This window comes from Camelina sativa, chromosome 20, assembly GCF_030686135.1.
Source record: "Camelina sativa cultivar CO46 ecotype springtype chromosome 20, ASM3068613v1".
Classification (NCBI taxonomy): domain Eukaryota; kingdom Viridiplantae; phylum Streptophyta; class Magnoliopsida; order Brassicales; family Brassicaceae; genus Camelina; species Camelina sativa.
Window position 1 is genome coordinate 13,929,035 of NC_141899.1, and position 20,372 is coordinate 13,949,406.

The window sequence follows — 20,372 nt, forward strand, 5'->3', positions numbered from 1 at the left end:
ATGAAACAATTGACCGACGATGACAGCTCCATTTACGGTGCGGTTTTCGAATACAAGAGCTACAGCGTTTGCCAAAATAACCCACATGTGAAAGTTCCACAGTATGTGATGGCCTTCCGCGACACGGTTCTGAATAGTAAAACTTTGATATGTGATTTCGGACTTGTCCTCCAATGTATGTTGAACACCCTTCATCGAGGTGGCAGGCCTAAGCACGCCTTTGAAGAAATCCGTCATATGGTAGACAAACATAGCGACTCAGTTATCTGGCTTGCTGGACACTCTTCGGGAGCCGCCCTAGCTTTGATTGCTGGAAAGACCATGATGCGTTCTGGATGCTTCCTGTTGGGGGTGGATCCACACCCCCAACAAAAGGCCCAGCTCAGGAAAAGCCCATAATAAGCCCCTAAGGGAAGGGAGGGTATTATGGTCTTTTACATAGACGAACCGACACGATTCCCTATAAATACAGACGTACGGCCTGCGTAAAGAGGGGATCGGGGGAAAAAGGAAGAGAAGCAGTACAGTAAGAACGAAAGCCTCAGCTCGTCCAAACAGAAGTCAACGGTTCCGGAACCAACCACTCGGAGAATCGACGAGAGAACAGCTCGGCAATGGAACAACCGGACCAGGCAGTCCTCCCCACGCCAGACGCTCCAAGAAAGGTCGTGACGGTAGACAGCCCGGAGACTTTTGTCATAGCTACAAACCTGACGACCCCGGTGACCGTAGAACCAACACAGGTCCCAACGCAGCTTACTTTGCTCAGCAATCAGCCCGTCTCAAGTATTGACGAGCTGTTCCGCGGAATCTTAACACGCCTTGACCAGCAAGAAGAGCGAACCAACAGCCGATTGGATGCACTCACCGCGACACAGTTTAACTCACAAGATGAAATCAACCATCTCAACAACGCTCGGCTCAACCCAATGAACTTCACCTCGGTAAGAACAATGCCAGGGTCGTATGTGCAAACCAGCGGATTAGGACGTAATCCTGCCCAGCACCCTATCGAGCGAAATAACGACGTAACTGATCTAACGAAGGATGCCGAGCTAAAAGAAATCAAAGAGCAGATGAAAGAAATGGCCGCAATGATTCAAAAAGCAACGGACAAGGCACCCGAAGTCGGACTTATGCTCGAAGCAACACAGTGAACTCCGTTCTCTCGAAGACTCGCTACAACGACGGTCAGAAGAGCAGTCAAGCCACGGTTGGGTCACTATGACGGAACGGTCGACCCACGAGACTTCTTACTCACCTTTGGCGTAGCCCTCGGTCCTTTACAGTTCAGCCAGGCGGAATATGACGCTGGAGCTTGCCAAGTTTTCGCCGAGCATCTAACAGGAACCGCATTGAGCTGGTTCTCGAGACTCCCACCCGGATCAATCGATAGTATCAGGGAGCTGATAACCGAATTTTTGAAGCAGTTTTCTGTTTTGATCGAGGATAAGAATTCCCATGCCGACTTATATGCCTTAACTCAGCACAGGGGAGAATCGCTTCGGTCCTTTATAGGGCGATTCAAGGAAATCTACGTCAACATTTCAATTCCGGACGCTGCCACAATTGTCGCACTTCGAAATGCGCTCTGGTATGAATCTCGGTTCAAGGAAGAGCTGTCTTTAACGCATGTCGAGACCGTAGCCGAGGCATTACTCCGAGCTGCAAAACACATTGGGCTCGAGGAAGAGAAAGCTATCAATGCTAAGAAGCTTTCTTCGGAGGCAAGTGCGACACCCAAACAGCCTGTAGCCGTAGCTCCAAAAGTTGATTACGTCAAGCCTCGACAACACTTCATCAAAAACCAAGATCAAACTCGCCGAACCTTTGCGATCGGCGAAAACAAGTATATACGGAAAGAGGGAGGTGAAAATAGTGCAACCCCGTACTGCGACTACCATCAGAGTACCACCCACGCAACTGACGAGTGTCATTACCTCCAGAAGGTCTTGATGGAGCGATACAAGAAAGGGGCAATAGTCGTCGAGCCCGACAGAAGCAAGACAGCCCGACCTGGACGAAGCGACGCCAAGCGCGCCGAATATATCGCTCGAAAATTCGTCAAGGATTCAAAGGTACTAGCCGACCAAAGCGAAGACGAGATGGAAATTCAAAACCTACTCGCCGAATGGCGCGAAGACAGCGGTAATGAAAAACGACCGCATACAGACCGCAAGCCCGACCAACGCCCTCCGACGATACGACGAATCCACATGATAATGGGCGGGCTAGCCGGATGCAACGATTCGGTCAGAGCGATTAGAGATTATACTAAGAAAGCTGAGATGACGAAATCTTGGCCGTCAAGGTTCGAGGCTGAAGGCATGCCAATCACTTTCGACGGAAAAGATCTAGAAGGTTTGGATTTACCGCATAACGATCCATTGGTCGTCGAACTCTTGATCGGCGAAAGCAAGGTGACGAGAATATTGATCGACACTGGAAGCTCAGTCAACGTCATCTTCAGAGACGTATTGGCCAAAATGGAAGTCAGCGAATGGGACATTATGCAAGAATGTCACTCTTTAACGGGCTTCGACGGGGATCATCTTATGTCCGTCGGCACCATCACCTTACCAATCTTCGTTGGGGGGATAGCCAGATACTTCCGGTTCGCGGTTATCGACAAGCCAACGATCTACAACGTCATCCTTGGAACCCCATGGCTCCACAAGATGAAAGCCGTCCCGTCAACATATCATCAGTGCGTTAAGTTCCCAACTTCGAAAGGAATATACACACTGCATGGCAATCAGCAAACCGCACGGGCCTGTTTCCTGATCGAGCATAAGCTTCGCACCGGAAAGAAATTATAGCAATCAAAGCAGCGGGTCGGCGACGATAGCGCATCACCAACAGACGGAAAGCCGACTGCCGTCCAGCAGGGCGTTGCCGCGGTCGAGGAGGTGAACCTTGACGAAAACGACAAGAAACGATGCGTGAATATCGGTACAGAGATAACAGACGCCATGCGAAACGAGTTGATACTTTTCCTCAAAACCAATATCTCGACGTTTGCATGGAGCGTGACCGATATGAAGGGGATCGATCCAAGTGTCACAACCCATGAACTCAATGCCGACCCAACGCATAAGCCGGTCAAACAAAAACGGCGCAAGTTAGGTCCCGAACGGTCACAAGCAGTGAACGACGAAGTTGACAAACTTCTTGGCACCGGGTCAATTATAGAAGTGAAATATCCCGAGTGGTTACCTAAACCGGTGGTCGTCAAGAAGAAGAATGGAAAGTGGCGAGTCTGCGTCGATTTTACCGACCTTAACAAAGCCTGTCCAAAAGATAGTTTCCCATTGCCAAGAATTGATCAACTCGTCGAGGCAACCGCCGGCAACGAACTATTAACTTTTATGGACGCCTTCTCTGGTTACAACCAGATTCTAATGCACAAGGACGATCAAGAAAAAACGTCGTTCATCACGGATAGAGGGACCTACTGTTATAAAGTTATGCCCTTTGGCCTGAAAAATGCAGGAGCGACGTACCAACGGCTAGTCAACAAAATGTTCGCCGAGCAACTTGGCCGGACTATGGAGGTTTATATCGACGACATGCTCGTCAAATCTCAACGTGCAAAGGACCATATCACTCATCTCCGACAATGTTTCGACACCCTAAACAAATATGGGATGAAGCTGAACCCAGCCAAATGCACCTTTGCAGTTAAGTCTGGCGAATTCCTTGGGTACCTGGTAACCAGAAGGGGCATCGAGGCGAACCCAAAGCAAATTAAGGCAATCATCGACTTGCCACTACCAAAGAATGCCAGAGAAGTTCAACGACTAACCGGACGGATCGCCGCCCTAAATCGTTTTATATCCAGATCGACCGACAAGTGTCTACCATTTTACCAGCTTCTCAAAACCAAGGGCAAGTTCGAGTGGGCCGAAGCCTGTCACAGCGCGTTCAATGAGCTAAAGAGCTATTTATCGACCCCACCGATCTTAGCGAAGCCGGAGCTCGGCGAAATCTTATTTCTTTATATTGCGGTCTCAGAGTCGGCTGTCAGTGGTGTACTCGTTAAAGACGATCGAGGAGAGCAACGACCCGTCTTTTACATAAGCAAATCACTCGACGACGCAGAAACTCGCCACCCGACAGTCGAGAAGGTTGCCCTAGCAGTCGTCACGTCCGCAAGGAAGCTCCGACCGTATTTTCAGTCACATATTGACGCTGTCCTGTCCAACCATCCTTTACGGTCTATACTGCACAGCCCGAACCAATCGGGTCGATTAACGAAATGGGCAATCGAACTTAGTGAGTACGACATCGAGTATCGAACTCGTCTGGCTGCGAAGTCCCAAGTACTCGCCGACTTTTTGATCGAACTTCCGTTTGGGGAAGCCGAACCAACACTCATTGACCCGTCAGACGACCGGTGGACCCTGCATGTGGACGGAGCATCCTCTCATCTTGGATCAGGAGTAGGGATTCGACTAACCTCGCCGACTGGTGAAATTTTGGAGCAATCCTTCCGTCTCCGATTCCAAGCAACCAACAACGTCGCCGAGTATGAAGCACTCATCGCCGGTCTAAAGCTCGCCAACAGAATGCAGATCAAGCGGATAAGAGCCTTCTGCGACTCTCAGCTCGTCGCCAATCAGTTCAGTGGAGAATATGACACCAAAAGCGAACCTATGGCCGCCTACCTTGATGTCGTTAGGATTTTGTCAAAACGCTTCGACGAATTCGAGCTCATCAAAATTCCCAGAGGAGACAATGCCCCGGCCGACGCTTTGGCAGCACTCGCTTCAACATCGGATCCCGACCTTCGGCGAATCATCCCGGTAGAAAGCATAGATACGCCGAGCATAAGCGAAACATATCCCGAGACTTGCCTCGCATCAGATAGCGACGTGACAGATTGGCGAGTCGAAATCCGAGCATACTTGGCCGATGGCGACGTGCCAGCAGACAAATGGGCTAAACGAAGATTAAAAGCCAAGGCCGCCCACTACACCTTAATGAAAGATCATTTGTTGCGATGGACGGCGTCAGGAGCCCTTTTGCTCTGCATACACGGCGATGACACCGAGCGCGTCATGATGGAAATGCACGAAGGAGCTGGAGGAAATCACTCAGGTGGCCGAGCCTTGGCACTGCGAATCAGGAAGCATGGTCATTACTGGCCAACGATGATATCTGATTGCGAAAAGTTCGTCGCCAAGTGTGAAAAATGCCAGCGACACGCCCCCATTATTCATCAGCCGACTGAACTCCTACGAGCCGGAGTAGCTCCTTACCCTTTTATGCGCTGGGCGATGGACATCATTGGCCCGCTACCAACTTCTAGACAAAAGCGATATATACTCGTCCTCACCGATTATTTCACCAAATGGGTCGAGGCCGAGTCTTATGCAAATATCAAAGCGAGGGACGTCCAACTCTTCGTCTGGAAATATGTAATCTGTCGCCACGGTCTCCCGTATGAGATAGTCACTGACAACGGGTCGCAGTTTATCTCCCTGCAATTCGAAAATTTTTGTGCACGATGGCGAATCAAACTAAGCAAGTCGACGCCGAGGTATCCGCAAGGAAACGGCCAAGCCGAAGCTACCAACAAGACTATACTCGATGGCCTAAAGAAAAGACTAGACGCCAAGAAGGGTGCCTGGGCCGACGAGCTTGACGGAGTACTTTGGTCCTACCGAACGACCCCAAGGACATCCACTAACCAAACCCCATTCTCCTTAGCCTACGGGATGGAAGCAATGGCACCCGCTCAGGTCGGCAGTTCCAGCCTCCGACGAACAATGCTCGTCCAAAACACCGCACTCAATAGTCAGATGCAGATGGATAGACTCGACGAGTTGGAAGAAGAACGAGACAAAGCACTCCTACGAATCCAAAACTACCAGCTTGCCGCAGCCAAGTACTACAACAAGAAAGTTCACAATCGGCATTTCGACGAAGGGGATCTCGTCCTCCGCAAAGTCTTTGAAAATACTGCCGAACCAGATGCCGGAAAAATGGGAGCCAATTGGGAGGGTCCATATCTAGTATCCAAGGTCGTCCATCCCGGCGTATACGAACTCTTAACAATGGGCGGTGAACCAGTACCGAGGTCTTGGAATTCGATGCATCTCAAGCGCTACTATTACTAGAACCATCGAGGAAGCTTGGCTATGTCCAGCTCGTCCTTTTTGCAATTCGAATAATCATGTAAATGTGAACTACGATCGGCTTGATCCCTCCTGATCGGAGGGTACGTAGGCAGTCCTGTTTTACGAGACACAGCCGCCAAAAATATAAAACTTCTTTTTCATAAGAATGAGTCATCGTTTGCAAGTTATTATAATCGTTATCCTGGCCCGGTAACGACCCGACGTTCCGACGTATTATTTTAAGCCGAGTCGCAACTCGCACAAAAGGGTAACACTAGTAAAAAAAACACGTATAGCTACTAAAATTTTCATGGCTGAACCATAAAATTCGTGACTATTTCATTACATAGCCACGATTAGTCACGAAAAAAAATCGTGTCTATAGCCTCGTAGCTAATTTAATTCGTGGCTTTTTCGTGTCTGTTTAGCTACGTAATTATCACCCACGTTTCGTGGCAAATTTAGTCACGAAGGACCATATTTTCTGCCATGAAGTATCTGTAGCTACTTGGTGGCTAGCCTAGCTACGAATTTGTGTCTAATTATTTTGTGGCTAATTGTGTATTTGTCCAAAAAAAAATTAATTTAAATTGTAAAAATCAGAAATCTGAAATGAAATTCCAAATTTAAAACCATGAAATCCAAATACCAATATTTTCAATTACAACAAGCACTCTAATCTTACATTTCTAAAAGACTCACATAGTCATACAAAATATCTTAACTAGATACCTAGATGTTTCACAAACAAACCTGAAACTGAAATTACAAAAACTATGCACACCATGCATCTAACAATGCGAGAAGAAATGGCACGTGAAGAGGCATTTTGGCCGATACTATTGGAAGAATCATCCTCTGCAAACGACTGCAGTAGTAGTGTTGCTACAAAAAAAAAATAGTAGTTGTAAGTAAGTTAGAAAAATGAGTTAACTTAGAGGAAAAAAAAACTAACCACGGAAGTATGCCACTAAGTATCTACCCTCTTATGAGGAACAAAATGTCCAGCACCTCCATGGTCCCAAGATATTGCTTTGCCATGTTGTTCGGATGAATTTGTAGACAGCCACAGCTCAACACCAAAACCTGAGATAAGAGAAAGTAACATCAGTTTCAAAGACAGAAAATTATAGAAAATTAACAGAACAAACAAACACAAATTAAGTTACTTAAAACTTCCAATAAAGATCCATTGAAATATTTTTCCTTATCATATATATGAAAAAGTATTTTCGTTCATATATAACAAGTAGGAAAGCTGTGCTTACTTGTTTCTTGGATTGACCTCTCCTATATATCGTTTGTGTAGCCTAAACTGGCAAGTAAAGTAAATACACAATTAAATTAGCACACATAGAAGTGACTTGCATCAATATATTTTCAGCCAGAGTAGTAATATCTGAAATTCACGATTCACGATTGAAAGCTTTACCCTGAAATCGGAGAGACGGAAGGGAAACAGAGGCGGAGAAAGAAGAGCAGTTGACTAGGTTGAGTTCAACGCTTCTAATCTGTAACTATGAAAATTGAACAAGAAACAAAAACAAGGAAGATTAAGTCAAACAAATATAAACATCATCTAAGTTGAAACTAAGATTAAATAAATAAAAAACAGCAACAAGAACAAATTGAACCCTAACAGCAACAGCCAATAGGAACAAAATCTCTAAACAACCTAATACAAAGGGAGAAAGAAGCAGTGAGAGCTTTAATTTCTCAACTCAACAAATCACGAGAAGGAGAAGGAGACAGAACGAGTACCTGTCAGGCCAGAAACAGAGGGTCGAGCGCGATGTTAGGTGGTGCTGTCGGTCGGGGAGAGTCATGGCGAGTCAAAGTCGAAGAGATCAGAGCTAGTATCGAAGAGGAATAGATCTGAGTGTCTATGCGGCAGAGATGGAGTTTACGGCTTTTTTTTCTAAGTGTTTATTATGTCGACGAAAGAAGAAGAATCTAGGTCTTTAACCTTGTACCAAATATTTTCACTTTAACCAAAAAAAATTAGTGGGATGGTGGGAATTTTTTTTGCCAAATTTTGGTTTTATATTTAATTTAATTATTTCATTTTGAATAACAACTTATAACTGTTTTACATAACAATTTTATTATTTTAAAAATTTTGAGTAACAATTATATGATTGTTTTTTCTAAGTGTGGAGTGATATATTAAAAGTACATACACTAAATATAACTCAAGGTAAATTAAGAATATGATTAGATTTTAAAAACTTTTAAAATAAATATTTCAAAATTTTATAAATATAATTTCAAAGATTGATTTTATTTAATATATATATATATGGTTTAAATATGAATATATAATATTTATATTTTTGTTCTATGTTTATGATGGAGTATAGGGTTTGGAGTTAAGGTTTGGGGTATAGGGTTTGGAGTAAAGGTTTAAATTTGTGGTTAGGTCTGAAAAATATTAGATTTGAAAAACTACAATCTTTTTACAATTGTTAGATTTTAGCTTTTGGGAATGTTGTAATTAGACTTTTTTTTAGATTTTATAGTTTTAGAATTTATGCTTACTTGGAGTTTCATATAGTCATGAATTATCCGTGGCAAATTCGTGGCTATTATATAAAAACCTTAACTTTTATTTATAATTCCATTAGCCACACTAATACGACATAGTTTTTGATAGTTAATAGTCACGATTTAGTTATGAATTTGATACGTAGATAAGATATAGTCACGATATAGCCACTAATAAATTCGTGACTAAACTTGTCACGAAAAAGCTACAAAAAGTCACGAAAACAGTCATGTTTCGAGTGAGTGACTAATTCGTGAATGTTATGAAATAAGCCACGAAATTTCATGACTAGATCGTAGCTATAAGAATTTTTTTTACTAGTGTAAGCCGACTATTAACGGTCGCCCCTGGTTATTTTAAGCCGAGTCGCACTCGCACAAAAGGGTAGGCCGACTATTAACGGTCGCTCCTGGTTATGTAAGCCGAGTCCAACTCGCAAAAAAAAGATATAAAAAAAAGAGAGAGGAAAAAGAGGATAAGCCGACCATCATGAGTCGCACTTTCAAAAAATAATAACATAAAATTTCGCTATATTAAAAAGAAAGGGGGGTGCAACAGTCTGGTGCGGGCGCCGACCCCTTTACGACAAAAAAAAAAGGGAAAAGACATAACGACAGGGATCATAGCGAAGCCGGAGCTCGGCGAAACTTTAAAACAAAAAAAAGAGCGTTTAAAACAAGGGGGGATTAAATGAAACTCAATAAATACCCCAAGGACGAGCATAAGTTTTTCAAGGGAGCCGACCCCTAAACACGGCGCATAAAAGTACGTGGGAGCCAACCCCAAAAATACGGCAAACAAAAGATAATACGAGGGAGCCGACCCCTCGACACGGCGACAATAGAAGAATCACGAAACTAAGCCAACAACCGGCGACTTATGCCCGGGAGTTGACGGACGTGGCAGTCCTTCGGCAGGAAGGTCCGTACCCTGCTCCTCGACTCCATCAGAAGGGTGGTCGTTGGCCTGCACCTCAACTCCATCAAAAGAACGATCGTCAACCTTCTCCTGCTCGTCCAGTTCTTCACCCCCAATCTCCCCACTCTCCGACCCGTCATCTCCCCCCTCGTCATTGCAAACCTCGGTATTCCCGCTGATTGGGGAGGCGATCCAAGTCGGAATTGGGGGAAGAGGCCCGGCAAAGATCTGAGACATGTCGAAGTCAGCCTCGGTAATGTCCGGCAGATCGACCTTTTCAACCTCGCTCTTCAGTTGGCTCATCACGGGCGTAACTTGGTCCATAATCCCCTCATCAAGTAAAGAAATCCGACCCTCGGCAACGAGTGTTTCGAGCATCTGAACATTCCCAACAGCTTGGTTATACTCGAGGAACTTCTCCCGCGACGCTTCAACCGCTTCGGCGTAACTTTTGTGCTTCGATAAGAGCCTCTACACGCGACCAGCCACCTCGTGAAAAGCGTTGATTCGCTCGTGGTGCCCATACTCGTCACGCCGATCCCTAAGCCTCCTCGTCTCCGAGTTAAGGGTGAGCTTCAGACCGTTACAAGCAACTTCAGACTCCTCAAGTTTCGTCGAAAGGGAGTCTCGTTCCGTGATCAACCCGCTCCGGTGATGTTCGAGCTTGGCCACAAGGTCGCTGAATCTCTTGTTAGACCGCACCGCCTCCCCCAGTTGCGCCTCAAGGCGCTCGATCCTCTCACTCGACGCCCCAGAACGCTCCCCTTCCAAGTGCCGAACACGACGCTCGTAGCGAGACGCCAAACGATTGATACGCGCAATAAACTATGATAAAGAAAGGAAAAGACAATCATAAGAAAAATGAGTAAAGGAACATTCATAGCAAGTTGGTTTAACTGACAAACCTCAAAGGACGCCTGAGCAACTTCGGTAACCGCATCAACCTCTTTCATCTTCTCAACTGCAGGAAGACGACCTTCACCAAAATGGATCTTCCGAAATAACTCGGCACATGACTGCGAATCATCTGGAAAAGGACGAGCCCCAGAGGAATGCGTAAAATTCCAGCTAAAGTCTACCGACTTAGACTTCTTTGGTGGGGCAGACCGCTCTTGTTCAGGACCATCCTTCCTTTTCTGAGAATCTTTCGGCACCTCGGCGACGCGACCAGGAGTCCCGTCCACCTTCTTCCTTGGAAGTGTCTCCTCTGGACCAACGTGACGATTTGGGGGAAGGAATCTTGGACGCGTTCTCGAAGGGTCGTCCACAACCTGACGAGAGGAAGGAGAAACCCTTTTTGACGAACCAGAGCTTGGAGGATTAGCACCTGGACGAGCATCATGACGAAGAGCGGAATGAGGCAACGGCTCTGGAGCTCGGCGATAACGAGCAGACGCATTGGGAACACTCAAGTTCATCTTACCCATCGTTCCGGCTACAACACAATGCGACGAAATTAATTTCAAACTCAAGGAGCAGCAAAAAACGGGTTCAACTATGCTAGGGTGTACCTGTTTTTCTTCGAGGATCAGATGTCTTCCTTGAACGACCTTTTTTCGGCTCGGTACCTGGCCAAACATAAGGGCAGAAAACCTTGATTGCGTATATCTCGGCCTGAAATGAAGAAGGGTATGGCAGCAAACACCTTGGAACAACAACTAAAAAAAAAAAAAAAGAAAGAAAGGGGAAAGGTTAGACACAACAAGAGAACAGTGCGAATAAAGATAACTAGGCAAGAAGGGTCGGCTACCGGGTGAAGGGTTCCACCCAGAAAACCAAGGAATCGACGGATCCTCCAAAACCCCCTCACCGACTTCAAGAAAGAAGTATGAGCCCTTCCAATTATATGTTTTGCCCTTGGCACCTTCGACGAGCGTCGTCTTCTTTCCCGACGCTACATAGTAAATTCCAGGAGTTTTGCTTCGGCTCGACGGGTTCAGACATGTCAACTCTTCCAAATGATCACAAGTGAGTTTAACCCCCGCAGCTTCGGCCATAATAGAAAGACCAACAGCGTTTCGAAAGGTCGCCGGGGAAAATTGAGAAATGGCCACCTCTTGACGAGCAAAGTATGTCATCAGGAAAGACGGCAAAGGGAAGGTAAGCCCGCACTCGGTGAAGTACTTCTCCGAGAGGCAAATAAACCCGGAAGGAGCATCCTAGGGACGCTGAAACGGTTTTGGGATTGGAATTCTCGGCTTGGTGTTTAATTTCCCAATGGGAACCGCATCAGCCACCGCGTCCGGTTTCAACGTCGACGGAGGCATGTGAGAGAAAAGGTTCGCAGTCGGCAAAGGAACGTTGTCCAACTCGGGAAAGGATGGATCGTTGATCGAAGGCTCGTCGATCAGGGAAGGAATCCTGCAAGGCAGACCCGACGAGCTTGGAACTGCCGACCCGAGAATGAGACGACGTCTCAACTCTTCAAATCGAGCCATGTCCGAACCCGCCGAAGACGAATCAGAGGGACTCCGAGAACGCCCCTCCCGGCGAACAGACCTACTAGAGCCATCAGATTCGGAAGTCGACGCTCGTCGAAGGTGGCTCTCGACGGATGGATCGGACGAGTGGGATCGAGGGGAGTTCATAGTAAAAGTATGACACACTAAAAGCAAAATAACGACGAGATAAGAAGAAGGGAGAATACCTGAGCGATGAGCACCGAAAAATACGAGAAGAAGATAATGAGAGAAATGGAGAAGTGATATTTATAGGAGAAGGACGAAGGATCTGGAAGCGTCATCATTACGACACGCGCCCCATAACGGTACGATTTCCGGATCTCACGCGCGTCGATCACCGCACACAACGATTCGACCTCAAAAGTTGGGAACCGTTCCTTCACGCGCGACTCTTCGCTCCTTCACGGTTGTTCTTCGCCTAAAGACTACGAACTAAAGGCCGGGGGGGGACTACTGTTGGGGGTGGATCCACACCCCAAACAAAAGGCCCAGCTCAGGAAAAGCCCATAATAAGCCCCTAAGGGAAGGGAGGGTATTATGGTCTTTTACATAGACGAACCGACACGATTCCCTATAAATACAGACGTACGGCCTGCGTAAAAAGGGGATCGGGGGAAAAAGGAAGAGAAGCAGTACAGTAAGAACGAAAGCCTCAGCTCGTCCAAACAGAAGTCAACGGTTCCGGAACCAACCACTCGGAGAATCGACGAGAGAACAGCTCGCCTATTATCCTCGCCTACTTTTGTAACTCATCTAAGTCGTGTTAAAGCCCGTCTTTTGTGTCTCGACTTCAATATAATATAAGAGAACTTCGACCCTCTCTTGACCGAACTAAACATATTAATTGTGACTGATCCCATCATCAACACTTCCTCGAAAGTCACATATTCAACCCACCATTCTCGTCTATTCCTATAGAGCAGATACCTGGAGGAAGCTTATTTAAACATGTGTTTCAAACCGCCAAGAGTGTCGTCAAAGGCACCATAGGTGCGATCGTAAATTTACCACAGGTAAACTTTAAATCATCTGTAAGAATCAAGATAACTGGTTTAATTAACTATGATAGTTGAGTCATATAGAATCAGAGTTTCATCCACTTGCGATACTATAGTGACTGAGTTTTTGAAGTTGATTATCTTATAACAGAATCGAGAAGACAAATCAAAAGCAGCATCGTGGATACATCATCTATATGTGAACCCAAAAGATCCAATCTGTTCAGGATATATGCATTACTTAGAACGCAGAAGCGCCTTCTCTAGGATTGGTGCAGACGGAATCGAGAAACTGGCTGCTAGCATCTCATATGCAAGTGAATTGGTCGGAAAATTCATAGGATCATCACCGTCGGATTTGTCAAAAGAACCTCTTTACGTTCTTCCATCAGCAGACATGACTGTAAACAATAGCAAACCGACTAAGTGTACGCCAGCTCATGCGCTTCACCAGTGGTGGGAGCGAGACCCGGCCGTGAGGGAAAATTGGGAAAGCTGTTGCATTAGGTCTTACCGGCTAAAGCAATTGACACTATAGTAAATAACAAAAATGATGCCACAATTATTTTAATTTTCTTCGTTCTTTCAAATTTCTTTTTGTTTGAATTTCCATGTAATTGTTTAAACTGCTTTTCACAAAAATAAATGTATAAATGAATTAAAAATATAATGTTATACCTTATACCGTATGATTAATTAATTAAAAACTATACTATAATTAACAAAGACGTTATAAGTGATTATTAAAACCATGTATACCATGTTTAAACATAATTGGTTTTAGGCCTCTCGTTTACTAATCCGGTACGTCTTTGTTGGTTCCTACGTTTAATTTACGTGAGCATGTTTTGTATTCAATTATTTTGCTATCAATTGCATAACTTAGGGCCTGACTGGTTCAAACGCTGCGGTTGCGGTTGCGATTGCGGTTGCGGTTGCGGGAGCGGGTGATTGCTGTTTTAAGTGTTATTAAGCGTTTTGAACGACTGGTTTAGCGGTTTAAAATTGGCGCATTTGCGGGAGGTTTACGACTGGTTGACCAGCGGGTGCAATAGTGGTTGAAACATAATAAATGTGATATATAATATATAAATGTTTAAAAACACCAAAAATTTTATTAAACTTGATTTCTAATTAAAATTTATTAAAAAATTCTAAAATAATTATTCAAAAAACAAATAAGTTTCATATTGAAATACTTATTCCTTTATGCATTTGGCTTTTCACCAAAAATTTAATCAAGTAATTTGATAAATGACAAAACATATGCTTTAGATCGTAGATCTTTTCTCTTTTCTCTTAGATCATGGGTCAGTAGTTGCATCGGTAGGAATTGTCAAGTGAGAGTTGAGAAGAGTCACTGGTGATTTGTTTTAATATTTTTTACAAATAATCTTATTTTCTTAAATTTCTCATGAAATATTATATTTATTTAGATTTTTTTGAACTTATGTGCGATGTGCCATTAAATCTACATCAAGTTTTCTGGGTTATTGTTAATTGGAATATTATTTTCTTCTAATTGTTTATTTTATAATCTCTGCAATCATATTCGTACTTCATTTTCTCCCATCCTTAATAAGTAAAATAGTTAGATAGAAAATATAACAAAAAAATTTTCATTATCATTGATTTTTTTTAAAGTTTTTTAACAAAAATAAAAAATAAAAAAAAATTTCCAACCGTAAGCGCCCGCAACCGCAAACGCTTGCGGAAAGCAGCTTTTGGAATTCAGTGGTTTGGAGCGGTTGGGAGCGATTAGGAGCGATTGGAAGCGATTTGTGTGATTGGTTCCTATCGCTAGTAACCGCTACCATCCGCAAACGCAGCATTTGCGGGAGGTAGCGGGAGAACCAGTCAACACCTTATTAAATATGATATACGTTTAGTTTCCCAACCGTCTCAAACTACTTGTAAACCTTGTTTCAAATTTTTAGTTTTTATAAACCTTTTTTTAGAGAGGTGAGCGCGTGAGATCTACTCGCGGCTCTCTCCTCTCTCCTCCTTTCTCTTTTTTTGATCACGATTCCGTGCACCGAGTGAAGGGTTCCTCCGGCGATTCCGGCGTTGAAGAGGAACTACTGGTCCATGGCGCTTCATCTGCAGTCCATTGCACCTACCGGCGAGGTCACCAGATCGAAATCAAGAGAGTTTGTGGCGAGGAGAAGCTTCCGCATGACAGTTCCGGTAAGAGCTCTACCGGCGGCGTGGCTATGCGGTTAGAAGAAGGAATCGGCGAGGAATGAGAAAGATACGGCGGTTAGATCTGAACGGCTGGAGACGCAGGAGGTTTTGTCACAACTGGTGGTTTGACGAGGGAGGTCTACCGCCGGAAAGGCAAGGCTAAGCCACCGTTGATGGCTTTTTAGATCTACTCCCTACTGCTCTATCTCTATCAGACTGAACTATGGCTTCCGGATTGCTAGATCGGTTTCTTCTTCCTCCTCTTCACAACTCTACGGTGGCGGGATGGTGATCGTCATGTGTCACCTTCTCTGTTTGACTCCCATCTTTCTAGCTCACCGGTGGTCCTGGTCCGGCGAGTATCCGCAGCTTCATGGGAAGGCGGCTGCGATAGGGTTCTCCATTGCAGATTAGAGTTTCTAGTTTATACCGGTTAGCTACTGGTTTAGATTAGTTTATATCTGGGTCAATTTTGGTTTTTGTGATCTGGTTTGGTTTGGTGTAATTGGTCTGGGCCTTAAGGGATAACTGTATGGGTCTATTCCAGAAATATATGTTTATAAATTGAAATCTTTTTAACGATATGTTTTTATAAATTCGATTTTACCAATTTGAGAAAACTTTACAGTCTACATCCATTTCGAGAATGGATTTTTTTTTTTTTTTTCTGGATAATAAAGTGGAGTGGTCCCATTTCATCCGATGTTTTTAATTCCAGCCATTTCAGAGGAACGACATTTCCACTATTGTACTGTTTTTTGTTTGTTCTTTTGACTTCAACATATATTTGCATGTGCTTTTCGGATTTACATATAAATAACATTTCATAATTAATATGATACAAATAAAAATAAGAGATAATATCCACATCTCGATCGGTTCTATGGTCTAAATTTGGTTTTTTTTTTTGATAGGAACAATATTATATACCACCCAACCTCATTGGTGTTATGTATGCATGTTTGATTCAAAAAGTTTATACAATGGAATGAGATAATCAAAGCAATCGGTGTAGTTAGGGTTCCGTCTCATTAGCCACAGCCTTGGTGGGAGTGTTTCGACTTCACTATATATATGAAACCCTAATTGACGCATCAGAAGGCTCCATGAAACGGCGCTGTGTTCCAATTTCCAAAACGTGATCAATTTATCGAATACCTCCGCGTTAAGTGGAGTCCTAAGTCTTAATTTAATATTAATATCAAGGCAATACATATTCGGCTGTCTCACGTGCCACAGATTCTGCAACAACTAAAATCTCATCCCTCACATCGTTACATAGATAAATATTAGAATAGGAGTACAGGTAGATATTCTTATTGTATTTTTAAAAAGTTTAAATAAATATAACATATATGTTATATTTCCTCCGATTTATATTACTTGTCATTTTAGACAATTTCACATATATTAAAAAAACAATCAAATTTTATTTTACCCTTCATTAATACATTATTTCATTTGATATGAATAATTAATAAGCTAAAAATTAGGGGTAAAACTGAAAATTTGATTTATAAAATTGCATCGTAAATACAAAACGACAAGTAATAGAAAACAAAAAATTAACTCTAGAATGACAAATAAAAATAAACGGAGAGAGTAAGTTCTATATTGTTAATTTTATTAGATGTCATGAAAATATGTTTATGGTAAGGGTTTATTATGTAAATCTTACAAATAGAATGTTATATAGCAAATGTACTTCCGTTTTAATAATAAGGGGATTATATTATTGATTTTTCTGTGCAAGTTAGAAATCACTTAAGCACAATAGATATTTCCAAGAAGAAAAATATTTGGTTCAACCCTTATTATTCACTCCCCTTAGTTAATCAATAAAAATATAACAATATGACATGTCATTTTATATATAAAAAATAAGAAAAAAAAACAAATTAAAGAAACAAACACAAGCAATCAGCTATAGATATAGTGGACAAACACAATCAATCAGCTATAGATATAGTGGACAAACACAAGCAATCAGCTATACAGTAAAACCTCTATAAATTAATAAAGTTGGGACTATGAAAATTTATTAATTTAAAGAGGTTTTAATTTATCAATAATTAATAATTATGAATTTGTATAGAGATTTTCCTAATTTGGTAATTTTTTCAAAAGAAAATTTTAAAATAATATTTAATTAATATAACTAACCTTTTTAGTGGTCACACATCAGGTGATTTTCAGTTCCAAATCCTCTATCTACCCTTTTCCACTTCTTCTATTAAAAAAAGTAGTTATCACCTGAAACTGAAAATCACCTTATATGTAGTTATCACTTTAACATATTGTTAGTAATCACCTCGAGCAAACCAAATGTATCTATCCATGTGAGCTACAAGCTGCAACAAGAAACAACAAGAGACTGATTTTAATCTTTCTCAAAAACTGAGTCAATAATTTCATGGTATCTAACCTCTTCAACAACTTGTTTCCTAATTTGTGCATGATTGTTCTATGTTAGTACATTTGGTGAGATATTGCCCGAAACTGGCAATTTCCATCTCCTACTATCTCCACCTCATACCTTTGTTGCTGTGATACTTATACAAATATAATCAAATTTAAGATAATCTCTAAAAACAACCTTGTCAAGGATTGATACAAGTAGGTTAAGAATTATAGTCAGATGATTGTATACAATATACCTTTGAATACGTTGTTGGTTCGCCTCCTTCTTCTTTTGGTTTTTTGGTTATTTTTTATAATTTAGGATATAATATTAAAAGGATAAGATTTATTAGTGTTTAAAATTTAATGTTTAAAGTTTAGTTTAAATTTTGTAGAAAAATACTTAGGGGTTGTATTGAAAGTTTGAAACCATGATTTTGGAGGATTTTATAGTATTTAGGAAATTTAGAATTTTGATAGATTTTAGGAAATTTGATATGATTTATGGTAAAATTCTTTCAAATCGCACTTAAAACTATGAGATTTGGATTTATGTATTTTAATTAAACAAATCCTCTCAAATCTTTTAGAATCCCTAAAACTAATTAAATATAAATCCACAAACTGTTTTGAATAACAATGGATTTTAAAATAGATTTCTAAATTATTAGTTCAGTAACAGTAGACTTTAATGAACTTTTTAAAATTCATGATTGAATAACATATGATTTATAAATTTTACACAAACTACTTAAAATGTTTAGTTGAATACACCCTCCTTAGATTCACACCACTACGGTGAACCCTTGTATTCACATTCTCCCCTCTCAACCAATCAAAATCTTAAAATAAATCAAAATTAAATTAAAAAGCAAAACAAATTAAATAAACAAATTTTGTATATTTTTGATTAAAGAAAGTTAATTATTGGCTTGGTTTAGATTTTCACAATTAAACAAGGTTATATATCGGTTTGGATTTATAAATGAGAATTATAGTTTAAGTTTTACAATTAGAACAAAATTATATATCGGTTTGGATTTACAAATGAGTTTATTATGGTTTAGATTTTACAATTAAAACAAAATTAAATGTCGGTTTGGATTTACAAATGAGGTGGTTAGAGTTTAGATTTTACAATTATAACAATATTTGATATCGGTTTGAGTTTACAAATGAGGTGACCACTAAAAAGGTTAAGGTTTAAATTTTACAATTAGAACGAAATTATATGTCGGTTTAAGTTTACAAATAAAGTGATTACGGTTTAGATTTTACAATTAGAATGAAATTATATATCGATTTGGTTTATAAAAGAATGGTTTGGGTTTTTTATTTTACAATGATGTATACAAATTTTCTTTTCTTATTTTATAATGAGGTGAATAAAGAGATTTATTTCCTAGGATGAATAAAGAGATTCATCCCCTAGAAATGAATCCAAGTATTGTCCAATTTTGTATTATTTTCGAAAAATATGTTGTAGTTTTGGAAAATAAATCTACTAATGATATTTTTAAGGAAAAAAAATTCATTAGTGGTAATTGAGAATGTGCAAATAAAGTAATTGTTGATACACTTTTGCACGTTTCAATGTTTAAGAGATGGTCCCATTAAAGGCTTCAGATCCTAAAAGACAATAAATAATACCCACAAATTAGAAGATAGCCATCTCTTCTCTACAAAACCTTTATAATTAGTACTTCTTTCATCAAATGTATATCCTCTAGCTGTATTTTTGATACTTCTGAGAATACTAAAAAAAACGGGTATTAATTGATTTTCCGTTAAGAACTTTTAAAAGTATCAATATTTATAATATTTAAACTTTTAAAAATTTTAAATATTATAATATTTTTTGAAACTTTTTAAAGTTTTAATTTGATCAAATAAAAAACCGGATCAAACCGAATAAAACTTTTAAACTTGGACGCCTGATAAATCAAGTTTTCCTGCTCATTCGTTGTTGGAAGCATATCAATCTTATTTATACTGGTTCTGAACCATTGTCTAAAAATTTTCTACCCAATGTGGGATATTGTACATAGTTCTTTTATTTCTATAAATTTTTAAATTCTCCTTTCTAAAAAATTTTAGAAAATTAAAAAATGTTAATGAATGACATGTCAAATCATGATAGATTGTTTAAAATAATTCTTAATATAAAAAATTCTGGAAATTGTATAAAATGTTAATGAGTGACGTGTCGAATCCTGATAGCTTGTTTTAAATCCTATGTGGACAGCCTTAGGAGCTTATAGCTCCTACTTTTATTTAGTATAATTTTTTTGAAACTTTTTAAAGTTTTAATTTGATCAAATAAAAAACCGGATCAAACCGAATAAAACTTTTAAACTTGGACGCATGATAAATCAAGTTTTCCTGCCCATTCGTTGTTGGAAGCATATCAATCTTATTTATACTGGTTCTGAACCATTGTCTAAAAATTTTCTACCCGATGTGGGATATTGTACATAGTTCTTTTATTTCTATAAATTTTAAAATTTTCTTTTCTCTAAAAATTTCTGGAAAATTAAAAAATGTTAATGAATGACCTGTCAAATCATGAGAAGTTGTTTAAAATAATTCTTAATATAAAAATTCTGGAAATTGTATAAAATGTTAATGAGTGACGTGTCGAATCCTGATAGCTTGTTTTAAATCCTACGTGGACAGCCTTAAGAGCTTGCTTTTATTTAGTATAATTATTGTTGGTCCTATTTTTCTTGCATTCGTCAAAGAA

The 20,372-nt window shown here is 40.7% G+C and overlaps 4 protein-coding genes and 1 long non-coding RNA gene across 10 annotated transcripts; 3 read left to right on the forward strand and 2 right to left on the reverse strand.

Annotated features, from left to right (window-relative positions):
* Positions 1–399, forward strand: LOC104770803 (GDSL esterase/lipase At4g10955). Its single transcript, XM_019241873.2, has one exon. The coding sequence runs from the start codon at positions 1–3 to the stop codon at positions 397–399; it is 399 nt and encodes a 132-aa protein (XP_019097418.2).
* A 215-nt stretch (positions 400–614) lies between these two features.
* LOC147918842 (uncharacterized) lies at positions 615–2,819 on the forward strand. Its single transcript, XM_087503734.1, has 2 exons — positions 615–1,153; positions 1,196–2,819. Exons 1-2 carry the CDS (start codon positions 615–617, stop codon positions 2,817–2,819), a joined length of 2,163 nt encoding a protein of 720 aa, XP_087359860.1.
* Positions 2,820–2,972: 153 nt separating this feature from the next.
* LOC104772525 (uncharacterized) lies at positions 2,973–6,122 on the forward strand. Its single transcript, XM_087503735.1, has one exon. The coding sequence runs from the start codon at positions 2,973–2,975 to the stop codon at positions 6,120–6,122; it is 3,150 nt and encodes a 1,049-aa protein (XP_087359861.1).
* A 606-nt stretch (positions 6,123–6,728) lies between these two features.
* Positions 6,729–8,079, reverse strand: LOC104770802 (uncharacterized). 6 transcript variants are annotated; one of them, XR_764630.2, is made up of 5 exons: positions 7,884–8,079; positions 7,555–7,639; positions 7,391–7,432; positions 7,105–7,208; positions 6,729–7,007 (listed from the first exon to the last, which is right to left on the reverse strand). It is a non-coding gene; the product is annotated as an uncharacterized LOC104770802 (long non-coding RNA). The 6 variants fall into 6 exon arrangements; XR_764628.2 differs by having other exon boundaries at positions 7,391–7,437; XR_764629.3 differs by having other exon boundaries at positions 7,078–7,208; positions 7,391–7,437.
* Positions 8,080–9,516: 1,437 nt separating this feature from the next.
* LOC147918843 (uncharacterized) lies at positions 9,517–11,663 on the reverse strand. The gene is made up of 5 exons (XM_087503736.1): positions 11,336–11,663; positions 11,097–11,243; positions 10,491–11,020; positions 10,075–10,410; positions 9,517–9,963 (listed from the first exon to the last, which is right to left on the reverse strand). Exons 1-5 carry the CDS (start codon positions 11,661–11,663, stop codon positions 9,517–9,519), a joined length of 1,788 nt encoding a protein of 595 aa, XP_087359862.1.
* Between the last annotated feature and the right edge of the window lie 8,709 nt (positions 11,664–20,372).

Coding starts and splice junctions, on each gene's coding strand:
- LOC104770803 (XM_019241873.2), top strand. CDS start 1: ATGAAACAATTGACCGACGATGACAGCTCCATTTACGGTGCGGTTTTC.
- LOC147918842 (XM_087503734.1), top strand. CDS start 615: ATGGAACAACCGGACCAGGCAGTCCTCCCCACGCCAGACGCTCCAAGA. Junction 1,154..1,195: donor CTTATGCTCGAAGCAACACA/GTGAACTCCGTT, acceptor AACGACGGTCAG/AAGAGCAGTCAAGCCACGGT.
- LOC104772525 (XM_087503735.1), top strand. CDS start 2,973: ATGCGAAACGAGTTGATACTTTTCCTCAAAACCAATATCTCGACGTTT.
- LOC147918843 (XM_087503736.1), bottom strand. CDS start 11,663: ATGACATACTTTGCTCGTCAAGAGGTGGCCATTTCTCAATTTTCCCCG. Junction 11,021..11,096: donor TGATCCTCGAAGAAAAACAG/GTACACCCTAGC, acceptor ATTGTGTTGTAG/CCGGAACGATGGGTAAGATG. Junction 10,411..10,490: donor TTGCTCAGGCGTCCTTTGAG/GTTTGTCAGTTA, acceptor TCTTTATCATAG/TTTATTGCGCGTATCAATCG.